Below are 12,983 nucleotides of genomic sequence, written 5' to 3'. Positions count from 1 at the left end.
TGTGTGCTCCATATGCAGGTGCAAAGGAGTGTTTGGGACAAGCTCCAAGTGCTGAACCCTGGGCTCCATCCTCGAGGGCTGGAGTATCACAGCAGCATTACCCATGACCCTGAGCCTTTGAAGGGATCTTTGTGGCAGGTGCTGTGGGTACCTGGCCCCTGGCTGAAGGTACTGTAATGTGGCCTGGATGCCCAAAGAGGCTTCCTGGCACAGGTAGAACAAGGCCATGTATCTGTCACTGGAGTGTCTCAGTGGCCCTGGCTTGCCCTGTGTCCCTGCAGAGGGGTAAACTGTGGCACCAGGGTATCATCAAGTGTGTCTCCAGATGTCAGACAAAGATGTAAGATGAGGTGAGAGCACAACACCTCTCTGCCTTGGGTGCATCCCCAGATTGTTTTCTTACTCTCCCTCCACCTGCCTGGCTACCAGATTTCCCTGACTCCTTTCTCTATGGATGAAACTTTTCCAGGAGGCAAAGGGCATTTTTTGGCCAGGGCAGCTGCAGGGTTTGTGTGGATGCCTGGGGAGCAGCATTACTCCACAACACTGGGACACAAGGGATAGTGGCTTTGGTCCCATCCCACAGCCAGAGCAGTTTGTTGTTGAGACTTCCTACTGCTGCATTGAGTTTTGGTGGCATGGGATGACAGGAGACTGTGTGGCAAGGGCTGGTGGCTCTGTCCCCTCCATGGCCACCTGTGTGCTGCAGGGGCCAGGGGCAGGCAGCATGAGCCAAGTCCTCCCTTTTCCTCCAAGCACCCTGAGGAAAAATAGCTGCTGGCCATGCTGGTGGCAGGAGCTGACTGCTCTCAGGCTCCATGGCCCAGCTCTGTCCCCTTCACCTCTTCTCTCTGTGGGGAAAAGCTGCTGCTTCTGTGCTCTCCAGTTTCCCTATGAACATCTTGTGAGAAACTACCCTGTGTCCTGCCATGGCTCTGATGACTCTAGGGGCTCCTTAAGCTCCTGGCACCTCAGCAGCATTTGACATAGTGCACCATGCTCACCAGGGAGGCTCTCCTGGAAAAATCAGATTGTTCCCTGGGAGCGCAGGGCAGTTCCTGACCCCGCAGGGCCCCCAGGCGCTGTTTATCTTTGCACAGGAGATAAATTAGCTGTCGGCCATCCTATTTCAGGGCTGGACAGCTGTAGCTTGCACTGGCCCATTCCATCCTGCTGTGGCAGAGGCAGGGACCTCCCTGTGCTGGCCAGCCCTTCTGAGTGCTAGTCAGTGTGGCTGAATTGCCACTGAGAAGATGAGACCTGGCTCTATTTCAGAGAGATCCACAGGGCCAGATGACCCTCAGGACTCATTGCACAGGATGATGCCACATGGATCTAGCTTTCCCCTCCCATTGCTGCTGCCTTGCATCCCAGTGTGCTGCACCCTCTGCTTTGGGCTGTGCCTTATCCCCTGCACAATGAAAATTGCGCTGGGTGGGGTGTGACAGATGTGGTGACTTCTCCATGGCCCAACAGGAACCCAAGTGTTCGGGGAAGCTCCCCTTCTGCAAGGCAGAGGGGTTGGGGTGCTTGGGTCAGTTTAGCGCCCAGGCCAGCTAGTGGCAACACCAAGGTCTCCAGGGGGTACAGCATGTCCCATTGCCTTGGGCATGGCCACCAGGGGACCTGTCCTACTCAGTTCCTCTCTAGAATGTCCACGGTGATAGCAGCAGCTCTGGAGCTCTGCACATGTGTCATGAAGTATGTCTGTGCTCAGGCTCTCTTTGGGGCAGGCAAGTAGGACCATGTCCCCTTTGCCCCTCTGCTCAGCATTTTGCACTGATGGGCTCTGGTGACACTCCCAGCTGGAGAGAAATTCCCCAAACGGCTATTGACAGCTGTGGCTGTGAAGGCACAGATAGATAGTGGAGGTATAGATGGGCACAGCAGACGGCAGAGCAGAGTGAGAGATACTTGGAGCAGAGAGATACTGCAGGAGGAATTGAGAGATAGATCCTGTGGGCTGATCAATACCCACTGCATGTGGAGGGACAGCAAGATAAAGCAACTTGCAGGGGGAAGGTGTTAGGAGGGCAGTGATCTGCATTTGTCCCGGTGACAGCTCTGGGGAGATGCCATTCACGGTTGCTTCAGCTGAGACTGGGGAAGAGCCAGATCGGGTGTGCTGGTGCCTGTAGCTGACTCTCCTTGCCCATCTCCAGCCACTCCAGAAGGGTTTGGTGCCCTTTGAGGTGCCCTGGGGTCCCATCTGGCCTCTGGACACCAGAGGGTGCATATTTCCTGTGTCCTGGTCATGCCTTCTGTCTCTCCAAGGAGTACCTGCTGTCTGTGGGCATTTTGAAGGATGCTGTGTGCCTGGGCAACCAAGGGGGAAAGGGGCAAGCCCTGGCCCTGGCACAGGGGCTGTGCTGTAGCTGGGTGATGGCAGATGAGCTTCCAACCTGTGCCTCAGTTTCTCCACGAGAACCAAATGATGGGTCAGGCCAGCATGGATTTGGGCATGGATGACAAGGCAAGGGAAGAAGAGGCAAAGGCACCAACAGCCTGCAGAGCTTGCTGTGTCCAGAACTCATCTCTTCTCTGCTGGTCATTGGAGACACTTACCTGATTAGGAGGTTGCAGCCACCAAAGGGATGCTTTTTGTGACCCTTTAATGAATGCCTGGCACTCAGTGCTCCTGCTGGGATGGGGACAACCCCTCCTGGTGCAGCAGAGTTGCCAGGGCCCCTGGGTCTAAGCCCAGCTCCACTCTGCTGGCATTTGCCTGAGCCACCTCATACTGCATGGTTTCTCTGCGTGTCGTGGTTTCTTTCTTCATGCCAGCTGAGCTGGGAATGCTGACGAAGGAACCCCCAGAGCAGCCTTTTGCATGGACAGGGCACCTTTTTCTGGCCCTGCAGCCAGGCTGGGGGGGATCCCCCGCCCAGGATGGAGTTATTGACATGGGTGCTACAGAAAACACTGCTGAGATTGTTCACACTAATGTTATTTAGCAGCAATATTTCCGTAATAAAAGAAATCAATGGGCAAGAGAAAAGACCTGTCCAGAGCTTTGATTTTCTTATTTTAATGGCATACTTATTTACTCCCACCAGCGTGCCCATCGGATTTTCATTACGCGGCCTTTGCTGTAAGTGGAGCGGTATTGATACGAGCTGCTGAGTTAGCGCCTTGCCATGCAGGCCAGCTCAGGTGGGATTGCTCATGTTCCCCAACAGGGCTCTGCCAAACCCCAGGGAACAGGCCTGGTGTGGGGCCAGGGAGGCCTGGTAGCCCACAGGAACACACGTATGTGCGCACACACACACACACAAACACAGCCTGCCTGCCCGTGAGCACGCAGCAGTGCACACCTGCTGCCATGTGTACTGCGGGCTGTGCACACGCACAGGTGTGACACACTTGTGTCATCTGCATGGGCACACACACACACAGAGGAACAAAACTCTTCTGATTATACCCATGCACATGTCCTGCGCACATGTGCCCCAGCATTCACACACCTGCAGTTGCTCTGTATGCACAGATACCTGATTGTTCTACCCATTTACAAATGTGTGCCAGCCCCAGCTGTCATACCCACACCCACCTGAAAACTATTCTATCTAAACGCACACACGACCTGTGAACACACACACACAGATGTGATGTGTCTGACAGCATGTGTGTGCACCTGCATGTGTGTGCAAACCTCTCAAAACCACCTGCTATGTGTCGGTCCAACCATCCTTGGGGGGCCACAGACTCAGCACTGCCACTGTCCCTCAAAAGGATGGAGCCCCCTGAGCTCCAAGATTGCCCGTGGAAGCAGGGACCTGGCACCAGCCCAGGCTTTGGTCATCAGTGACGGCAGTGGCGAGAGGAGTAACAGCACCATCTTCTGCCAATCCCCGGCAGCTCAGACAGAGCCGATCCTGTCCAGCTCAGTACCCCAGCTGCCAGGACTTTGAGTGGGATGATACCAGCTTCCCTGGGGATACCCAGATGTCAGCAGGACTGCTGCTGAGGCTGGAGCTGGCCTTCACCATGGCAGGGCTCAGCACGCTCCAGAGACTCTTTCAGAGACCCAAGTATGTGGGATGAACAACTTTATTACTGGTATCTCTTTTCAGGTAGCAAATTGAGAACTAGCCCGTGTGCAGGGCTGCTGGTCAGCAGAACAGGGACAGTCTGGGGAGCAGGAGGATCAACATGCTACAGGCCAGGGTGGCCAGGGACACACTCTTGTGTCTGGCAGCAGGATGGAGGTGAAAGCCCTCCACCAAGCAGTGAGCTCACACGGGTCTAACCACAGGGGTGCAAGCAGGGTGCACAGCTGGGTTTGGTTGGAGGATTACAGCACTCTCCTGGCAGCCGGGATCCCATGCCGGGAGCCGAGCAGAGTGGCTGTCCCCAAGGGTTCTCACAGCTGGGGGAAGCATTTTGAGGGATGAGATCCCATCCTGAGCTAGTACAGACATTTGGGCACTCGAGGACACTAGGTACGTGCATAGCCAAGAGGCCACGCAGAACGGGGTCTCCATTAAGGCGACAGACGGTGGGTTTCCCCCTTGGGGGGCACTGCCGGGAGAGGACTTTGGGGAAGTGGCCCTCTTCCAGCCCCAGCCATCCCCGAGGGCAGATGACACACAGGGGAGCAGGGGGCCCTCCAGCACAGAAGCTGGGCATCCCCTCACTGCCAGGGCATCTCAGCGCTGATCCTGCCCCGTGCCAGGGTGACAATGTGTGCTGCCAACCCACATCAGCAGGGATGGAGCCACGGGAGATGCTGCCAGCTGGACACAGCACTTTGTGCTGCCCGCAGTCCCGGCAGGCTGCCAGAGACATGGGGGACTTAGCGGCCGACCTCTGCAATGGGTGCTCTGGTCTGGTCTACCCGGTGCACCCTGCCCCAAGGGCAGCATAATTCCCTTGATGTCTCAGGAGCTGAGTAAATCTTTTGGGCCTGGGGACAGCCAGCTCCACCTTCTCTCCTGCTGCATGCTGAGGGCACACAGGGATGTTTGTACACTGCAAGGCCACTCCAGCCCTGAGGGATGGAAAAGCAGGACGTGACTCTGATAGAAAGGAGGGACAGGCAGGTAGTAAAGAGAACTGATGTTCTGTGTTGCTGTGACTGCCGAGGTCCCTCAGTCCTGGCACCCTGTTGGCCTGTGGGGAAAGGACAGAACAATTTGGGGAAGGCACAGGGGATCTCCTGCTGCCTCTGCTAGAACCTGGGCTTGGGGAGGAAGAGAAAACTGCCGGGAGGAAAGGAGCCAACTGGGTTCAGCAGGGTGCCCTGGTGAGACGGGCTCAGCACCCAAAGGTGCTGAAGAAGGCATTTGCTTCCAGGAGCAGGCCCTTTGCGTAGACACGCAGGGTGTAGAAGAGGGTGACGAAGTCCTGAGTGCTGAAGAGGGTGTCAGCCAGGGCGAAGGCGAGTGTGGAGGGGATGAAGCCCCGGCCATACTCCACCATCCAGGTGCCTGCACTCCACTGCACTGACGTGGCCTCTCCTGCCTGGTGCACGATGGTGTCCCCTGCCAAAACACACAACCAGCACGGCTCCCAGCGGCTGCCCCACATCACGCCCAAATGGGAGACACGGGACCAAGGCCTTCCAAGCCCATCCCAGCCTTGCTCCCTCTTCTCTTACTGCCATCCACTGAGATGCTGGGATGTGCCACTGGGAACCCAAACTGCTCTATCTTGAGCTCTTGGCTTCCGTCAGCTCAAAGGGCCTCTAAAACAGCAAGTGGCTGTGCCCCAAAGACATGGATGTAGCCCACAGGTCACCATACTGCTGCATTTACCTGGATAGTAAATCTCACTTCTGGTGGTCCCCTCCTTCCATTGCCGGAATGTCCCCGAGATGACAGTGTCAGAAATATCTGCCCAGTAGCGACCTGTGGGAGGACAGACAACATGGGCTCAGTGTCTGCCTGCCAGGGACAGCACAGGAGCCCAGGTCTGAATCGTGAGCAGCGTGGTCAGGATGGCAGCCCCAGTGTCTCAATACACCAAGAAGTGCCAACAGCTCTGGTACCCCCACTGTCTGTGCAAAGAGCCATATACCACCAGCCACGGCTGCTGGGTGTCCTTAAGCCCTGTCATTTCCAACCTGTTTGGCATTTTCTCCCTCCTGAAGCATTGGGAGATGAGAAGTCTGCCACTGCCTGCCAGCTGGATGCGGAGAGTCCTGGCCACACAGCATGTCACACACAGGGACCTGCAGATGCTGCAGAACACCATGGGGGCTGGTCCCCCTTGCAGGGAATGTTTGGCCAGCATCATTCACCCCATACAAGTAGTGAAGCAGTGGGCTCCCTGTGTTGGGTACACCATGGAGTGAAAGAGTGGAGTAGAAATAGCTGAGAGAACTTCCCTGCCCAGCAGCCCAGTCCCCCTGCTTACCCGAGTGTCCCCCAGTGTCGACAGCTGTCCCAAAGAGCAGCACGTACTCGGTGAGTGAGGCATGGAGCAGGCACATGGAGCCCATCCACCCGCCTGCATTCACAAACACCCACTGCAGGTCCTCGTCTGGCAGGATGTGGCCTGGGTGCTTCTTCCGTAGCTCCACAATGATCTTGGAGAAAGCCAGCTCATGGTCCAGCCCTGCAGCACCCAGGGGCACTTTAAGTCCCTAGCACAGAAAAAGCTCAGCTGACCACACCCCCCACCCCCGAATCCCCTGCACAGCCACAGGGTCTCAGCACATCCTTGGAGAGATCTGCCTAGGGAAGATATCTCCTCTCTCCAGCCCTCCAGCTCCTGTTGACCCAGCTCCACCACCTCCCTGGATGGTGATGGAGGACAAGCAGAACCAAGTGCTCCAGTCCTACTGCCCATCCCAGGTGCTGGGCAATATGGGAGACCTAAGCAAGGTGACAGTGCCCCTGTGCTGGTGACATGCACCCCCGACGAAACTCCCTGTGCCCTAAGGGGACAGCCCTCTTCTGAAGCCCCAGGCCTGACCCACCTGGGGCTTCAGCTCCAACCAGGTTGGATGATGCCGCTGCCCTGGTCCCCATCCCTCCTTTGCTCCGGAGTCCACCCCGCTTCCCCCGCTTTCCCTGTTGCTGTTCCCCGGTGCCGATCCCCTCCCTGTCCCATTCCTGCTGCCCAGGCCCAGCTCCCTGCCCCTCCCTGACCCCGTCCCCCATGACCCCCCCCCGATCCCAGCTCCCCTGTACCGGACCCTCCTCGCTCCTTCGTCCCCGCTACGGCCCCCCCCTCCAGCCCAGGCCGCCGGTCCCCGTCCCGTCCTATGCTCCTCTCTTCATCCCCAACCCCTTGCCCATCCCCATCCCCACCACCATCCCTCCTCGGCCCCACTCCCCGCCGCCCCGCCGCGTCCCCACGGGCGGCGCGTACCCGCGTGGTGCCGGGCGAGCTGTGCGATCTCGGCGGAGGTGAACTCGTAGCGCTTGGCCGCCAGCCACCCGCGCAGCCCCTGCAGCACCAGCGCCAGCGCGCCCAGCGCCAGCCCGACCCGCAGCGCCCGCCGCCCCCACGCCGCGCCCATCCCGCGCTCCGCCGCCCCCGGCACCGGGAGCGGGACCCGGGCCGGGCCCGCCCCCGCCGCGGCCCCGCCACGCAGGGCCCGGGCGGCTGCGCCGGCGCGCCGGGGCGGGGCGGGAGGCTGGAAGGGGCCGATCCGGCCGGGTTTCCGGGAGTGGGGCGGCATGGAGCCATCGCTGGCGGAGGGGGGCGCCCGCTCCCGCGCCAGCGGTCCGGATGGGCCTGCCTTCCTCCGCCCTTCCCTTCAGACCCCCGGCGGAGCTCAGCACGACCCCGGGAAGCGCGAGTTGCGGGGACCTTCCCTGCCCAGAGCAGCGGGGCTGCCGGACTGGGACAGGGCGGAAGGGGTGAAGCTGAGGGAGGGCGTGCAGACCGTCTTGCTTGCCCCTTGAGGGGGCGCGGCGGGTGGGCTGCGTGCCCCCCTTGGCGGCGCGGCCTGCGCCTGGCGCCCCGCTGCTCTCCGGGCCCGCAGAGCCCCAGCACGTTCGGTACAACCCGCTGCGGGACGACTGGGTGCTGGTATCGGCCCACCGGGTGAAGCGTCCTTGGCAGGGTCAGCTTGAGAAGCCACCCCCTGAGGATGTGCCCCGCTGGGACCCCAAGAACCCCCTCTGTCCCGGGGCCACCCGGGCCAACGGCGAGGTACCACCAGGGACACAGGGATTCGGGCTGCCCCTGCCACCCCCTCCTGCCTTCATACCATCTCTCGACCCGGCAGGTGAACCCAAAGTACGAGGGTACTTTCGTCTTTCCAAATGACTTCCCTGCACTGCAGCCTGATGCTCCAGAACCTGGTAACTTTGGGGAGTGGAGCAGGCTGCTGGGCACCCCCTGACACTTGGGTCCTGGGGCTGCTGCAGGGTGCCCTGGGGAGTCTTAGGTTCTGCCTCAGCACCTTCTTCCTGCCCACTCTCTGTCCTTCCCCAGATGACAGTGATCACCCCTTGTTTCGAGCTGCCCCAGCCCGGGGTGTGTGGTAAGTACCTACATGGCTCCAGCGGGTTTGGGACACAGTTTGTCAAGAACCTGTGGAATGGTGCTGGACTAGGCCTGCTCCCCTCATGCAGTGCCTATTCTGTACACACCTGCTCAGTTTTGGGGTCATTCTGGAGGTTTTGGCCCTGTCCCTTGTCCCACTGCACCCAGCAAAGCTGAGAGGGTCTCTGGAGACACCTGCAATCGCAGCTATGCATGTTTCCTCTACAGCAAGGTGATGTGTTTCCACCCCTGGTCAGACCTGACGCTGCCTCTCATGTCCCTGCCAGAGATCCGGGCTGTCGTCGATGCATGGACAGAGCTGGCGACTGAACTGGGTGCTTCCTACCCCTGGGTGCAGGTGTGGGGCTGGTGGGAGCTGCTTTTATGTGGGTGAAGGTGGGAGGGTGGCACTGGGTACTGTAGCAGTACTTGGGGTTGGGAGCTTCCTAGTTGTGTGTGGGTCTCCTGCTTTGTGCCCTTTTGAGCCTTCGTGCCCTGCTGAACCTTTCCATGTGGGTTGCTTCCCTGCTGTGCTGGGGACACCACAACAGCCTGCAGTGGGGGCCCTGTGGCTGGGACCTGCTCGCTGCACCTCTTCCTCTTCTCCTAGATCTTTGAGAACAAGGGAGCGATGATGGGCTGCTCCAACCCGCACCCCCACTGCCAGGTGAGGCTGTCCCACCTGTGACCTGGCTTAACTACAAGTCCCTTTGGTAACCCTACATCAAACCCCGAAGGCAGGTGTGAATGGCAGTCGCCCTGCCCTGGTCCCAAAGCTTTTTAACAATGAGGGTACCCCTGTGCCTGTCCCGTCACCTTCCCTCTGGGGAGTGTCCCTTGTGGCTGCCACATGCCAGACCGTCCACCTGGTGGCAGCAGGGACCTTCAGATGGGAAGCGTGACTAGGAATACCCCTGCAAGTGAGGGGTACAGGCACCTCAGTCCTGTGCCCCAATGTCCCTCCCAGGTGTGGGCCAGCAGCTTCCTCCCGAACGAGGCGCGCCTGGAGGACCGGACCCAGCGCCAGCACCTGAGCCAGCACGGCGTGCCCATGCTGCTGGAGTACGCTGAGCAGGAGGCTCGCCGAAAGGTGACGGCATGGACGTTGTCTGTATCCTCTCCCTGGGAGCTGTTTGTGTGCCGGGGTGGACTGTCCAGCCCCCAGGAGCTCTGCACTAGGAGTGCCCTGGGGCGTTGGGACTGTGTATGTCCCCATCAGGCGCTGCATGTAACACCCCCCTGCAGTGCTACAGGCTGGAGACACAGTCGCTGGACAGCGGCCAGGCAGAAAGGGATGTGGGGGTGCTGGTTGACAGCTAACTGAACATGAGCCAGCAGTGTGCCCAGGTGGCCAAGAAGGCCAGTGGTATCTTGGCCTGTATCAGGAATGGTGTGGCCAGCAGGACGAGGGAAGTCATTCTTCCCCTGTACTTGGCACTGGGAAGGCTCCACCTTAAATACTGTTTCCAGTTCTGGGTTGGTTTAGGAAGGACATTGAGATACTCAGATTCCTCTGGACAGAAGCAGCAAGGCTGGTGAAGGATCTGGAACACAAGCTCTATGAAGAAGAGCTGGGGGTGTTTAACCTGGAAAAAAGGAGGCCTTAGGGGAGACCTTATCACTCTCTACAGCTCCCTGAAAGGACATTTTAGTCAGCAGGGGGTCAGTCTCTTCTGACAGGCAGCCAGTGGCAGGACAAGACAACACAGTCTCAAGCTGTGCCAGGGGTAGTTTAGGTTAGACATTAGGAAAAAAAATCTTCACTGGAAGAGTGATTGGGCACTGGAATGGACTGCCCAGGGAGGTGGTGGAGTCAAAAAGACTGAGTGTGGCACTCAGGGCTGTGGTTTAGTTGATAAGGTGGTAGGTCATAGGTTGGACTGTATGATCTCAGAAGTCTTTTCCAACCTAGCTGGTTCTGTGATTCTGTGCCCTGCAGGAGCGGCTGGTGGTGGAGAATGCAGACTGGCTGGTTGTGGTGCCATACTGGGCTACCTGGCCCTACCAGACCCTGCTGCTGCCCCGCCGCCACGTCTGTCGCCTCCAGGACCTCAGTGACAGTGAGAAGGACAGTGAGTAGCTCTGAGCTTTATCGTACCCCATCCCATGTCCTTTGGGCTTGGCCTTTGTTAGGAGGCAGCTGTGCTGGTGCTGGAGGGCTTCTGTCCTTGGAGTGGGGGCTGCCAAGCTTAGCTGAGGAGAATGACAACTGTTTTTTTAGGATAAGAACTAGTTGTTTGGGCACAGCCAGCACTGCTGGTGGGACTCGTGTCCTTTTGGGATGGTGAAGCACATGGTGCTCCCTGCTTTGGTGGGGGACTTCTCCTGCTGCACTGCTCAGGCTCCCTGTGTGTGTGGGGAGGGGTGGGAATTACCAAGTGCATCCCTCCTGCTCGTCAGTGGTGTCCACCCAGGGAGACCTGCTGTGGGTGACCCCACCACATGGGCTCAGTGTCTCCCTGCCAGGGACGGCACAGGAGCCCAGGTCTGGCAAGCTGCTGGCCAGCTCAGGGTGTGAATCCCTGTCACTTTCCTGCAGGCCTGGCCTCCATCATGCAGAGGCTGCTCATCAAGTACGACAACCTCTTTGAAGTCTCCTTCCCCTACTCCATGGGCTGGCACGGTGAGTGGTGTGGCTCCGCAATCCTCTCGTCCACATCGCCATCCCCCTGCTGCGGCTCATGCAGTGCCTCTACCCCCTGCAGGAGCCCCCACAGGCCCCTACCTGGAGGAGGAGTGCAGGCACTGGCAGCTCCATGCCCACTACTATCCCCCACTGCTGCGCTCCGCCACCGTCCGCAAGTTCATGGTGGGATACGAGATGCTGGCGCAGGCACAGAGGGACCTCACCCCAGAGCAGGTGACTGCAGCTCAGGGGGACTGGGGGAGCCAGGGGGCTGTGTGCCAGGCCTGTCCCTAGGACCAGCCCCTGGCTGTCCCTTGTGCTGTGCCCTGCAGGCAGCCGAGCGCCTGAGGAGCCTCCCTGAGGTACACTACAAGAAGAGGACCGAGGAGGTGTGATGGGGAGCAGCACAGCATCCAGACCTCGGATGTGAGTGTGGGGGAGCTTCTTATTGCTTTCTACCACTACCTGAAAGGGGGTCATAGCCAAGTGGGGCTTGGTCTTTTCTCCCAGATAACTTATGATAGGACAAGAGGGTGCAGCCTGAAGTTGTGCTAGTGGAAGTTTAGACTGAATGTTGGAAAATATTTCTTCACCGAAGGGTTGGTCAGACGTTGGAACAGGCTGCCCATGGAAGTGGTGGAATCACTGTCCCTGGAAGTATTCAAAAAAATGTGTAAATATGGCATTTTGGGACAAGGTTTAGTGGTGGGGTTGACAGTGCTGTGCTAACAGTGGAGGTTTAAGATTGTATCATTTGGTGTGCTCAGTAGGGCCACGAGTCAGCTGGGAGTGGTGAGAACCAAGGCCTGGGAATTCATGTCAGCTGTGACCCCTCTGAGCTCCCAGATTGTCCTGAACCTTGTCATGGCTTGGCTGGTTTTTGGGACTGGTTTTGCCTGTTTGGGGACTCGGGGCCTAACCCTGTGACATCCTTGTGTAGGTGGTGTTCCTTGTCTCTTTCGCCATCCCAGGCACTGTCTTCTGCCCCCATGGCATGCTCCTACCACCACTAAAGGGCTTACCCTCCTTACCAGTCCAGTCTCACTGGTGGGACTGGGAGTTCTTCTGCCCCGTGGAGGGGCACAACCCCCCTGGACAATAAAACCTGGAAGCAAAGTGCCTCTACCTGTGCTCTCGTGGTGCTCAGCCCTAGGTGGGAGGTATGGGGTCTCTGGTGAAGACCCCCAGCTGCTGGTGGGGGGTAACACGGGGCTTAGGGGATGTACTGGCAGCCCAATACCTGTTCCTGCTGTCCCTGCCTCTGCGCTGCCTCCTCTTTCTCCCTGGGGGGAGCTCTGAGTCTGTCTCTGAGTGCTGCAGGCTTGTGGAGGAGTGAGAAACAGAGGCTTCCAAGCTTCCATTCCTTATCCCAAGGCTTAGCCAGCTCCTGGGGGAGGGCAGAGCCCTGTTAGACTTGCACAGAGGCTGCTGGCTGCTCAGCCCTGTGCTGTTCATCTTCTCTGGCTGGGATTGCTGGGCAGCTGCCCTCATGTTGCCTGCTGCAGGTACAGGGGCTGCTGGGATGCAGCCAGGGGCTGGTTCATCACTCACCTGGGGGCTGGCAGCTCTCTTCGTGGTGCTGCTCCCACCTTTACTGTGCCCACCCATAGGGTGGGATGGTGGCAGCCTGGACCCTGGGCCGAGCTGAGGGATGTTCTATTCACGTCTGTCTGTGCTGTCCTCCCTTTCCTTCCAGGAAAGCCCTGGGACTCTGCAGGGGTAGCTGATGGACAGTGCTGCCACCACAGCTGATGTGGGGGGATGCAAAGCACTGTGCACCCTCACTTCTTCACAGATAGTTGTTATTTGTCACTAATGAGCCATTCTCACAATTCTGTAATGAGACATCCTCCGTGTCAGGTCTGTGAGCGTGCTGCTAGGGGCTAGAAATACCTTGCAAGGTATTTCTCCTACC

General features: G+C 58.7%; 2 protein-coding genes across 2 annotated transcripts; one reads left to right on the top strand and one right to left on the bottom strand.

Annotated features, from left to right (window-relative positions):
- Window positions 1-4,032: 4,032 nt before the first annotated feature.
- SIGMAR1 (sigma non-opioid intracellular receptor 1) lies at window positions 4,033-7,645 on the bottom strand. Its single transcript, XM_005530404.3, has 4 exons — window positions 7,318-7,645; window positions 6,358-6,558; window positions 5,757-5,849; window positions 4,033-5,483 (listed from the first exon to the last, which is right to left on the bottom strand). The coding sequence occupies exons 1-4, from the start codon at window positions 7,628-7,630 to the stop codon at window positions 5,257-5,259; spliced, it is 834 nt and encodes a 277-aa protein (XP_005530461.2). The 5' UTR covers window positions 7,631-7,645; the 3' UTR covers window positions 4,033-5,256.
- GALT (galactose-1-phosphate uridylyltransferase) lies at window positions 7,629-12,182 on the top strand. The gene is made up of 12 exons (XM_088054651.1): window positions 7,629-7,750; window positions 7,836-8,106; window positions 8,183-8,258; window positions 8,392-8,440; window positions 8,671-8,800; window positions 9,053-9,109; window positions 9,410-9,532; window positions 10,382-10,514; window positions 10,982-11,065; window positions 11,148-11,302; window positions 11,401-11,494; window positions 12,009-12,182. The coding sequence occupies exons 1-11, from the start codon at window positions 7,629-7,631 to the stop codon at window positions 11,461-11,463; spliced, it is 1,263 nt and encodes a 420-aa protein (XP_087910777.1). The 3' UTR covers window positions 11,464-11,494; window positions 12,009-12,182.
- Window positions 12,183-12,983: the final 801 nt, after the last annotated feature.

Source organism: Pseudopodoces humilis, chromosome 4, assembly GCF_049639895.1.
Source record: "Pseudopodoces humilis isolate 2021_Gansu_Grassland_sample_001 chromosome 4, ASM4963989v1, whole genome shotgun sequence".
In the NCBI taxonomy this organism is placed as follows: Eukaryota; Metazoa; Chordata; class Aves; order Passeriformes; family Paridae; genus Pseudopodoces; species Pseudopodoces humilis.
Note: the sequence above shows the minus strand (reverse complement) of the source record. Positions and strands in the feature narration are given on the sequence as shown.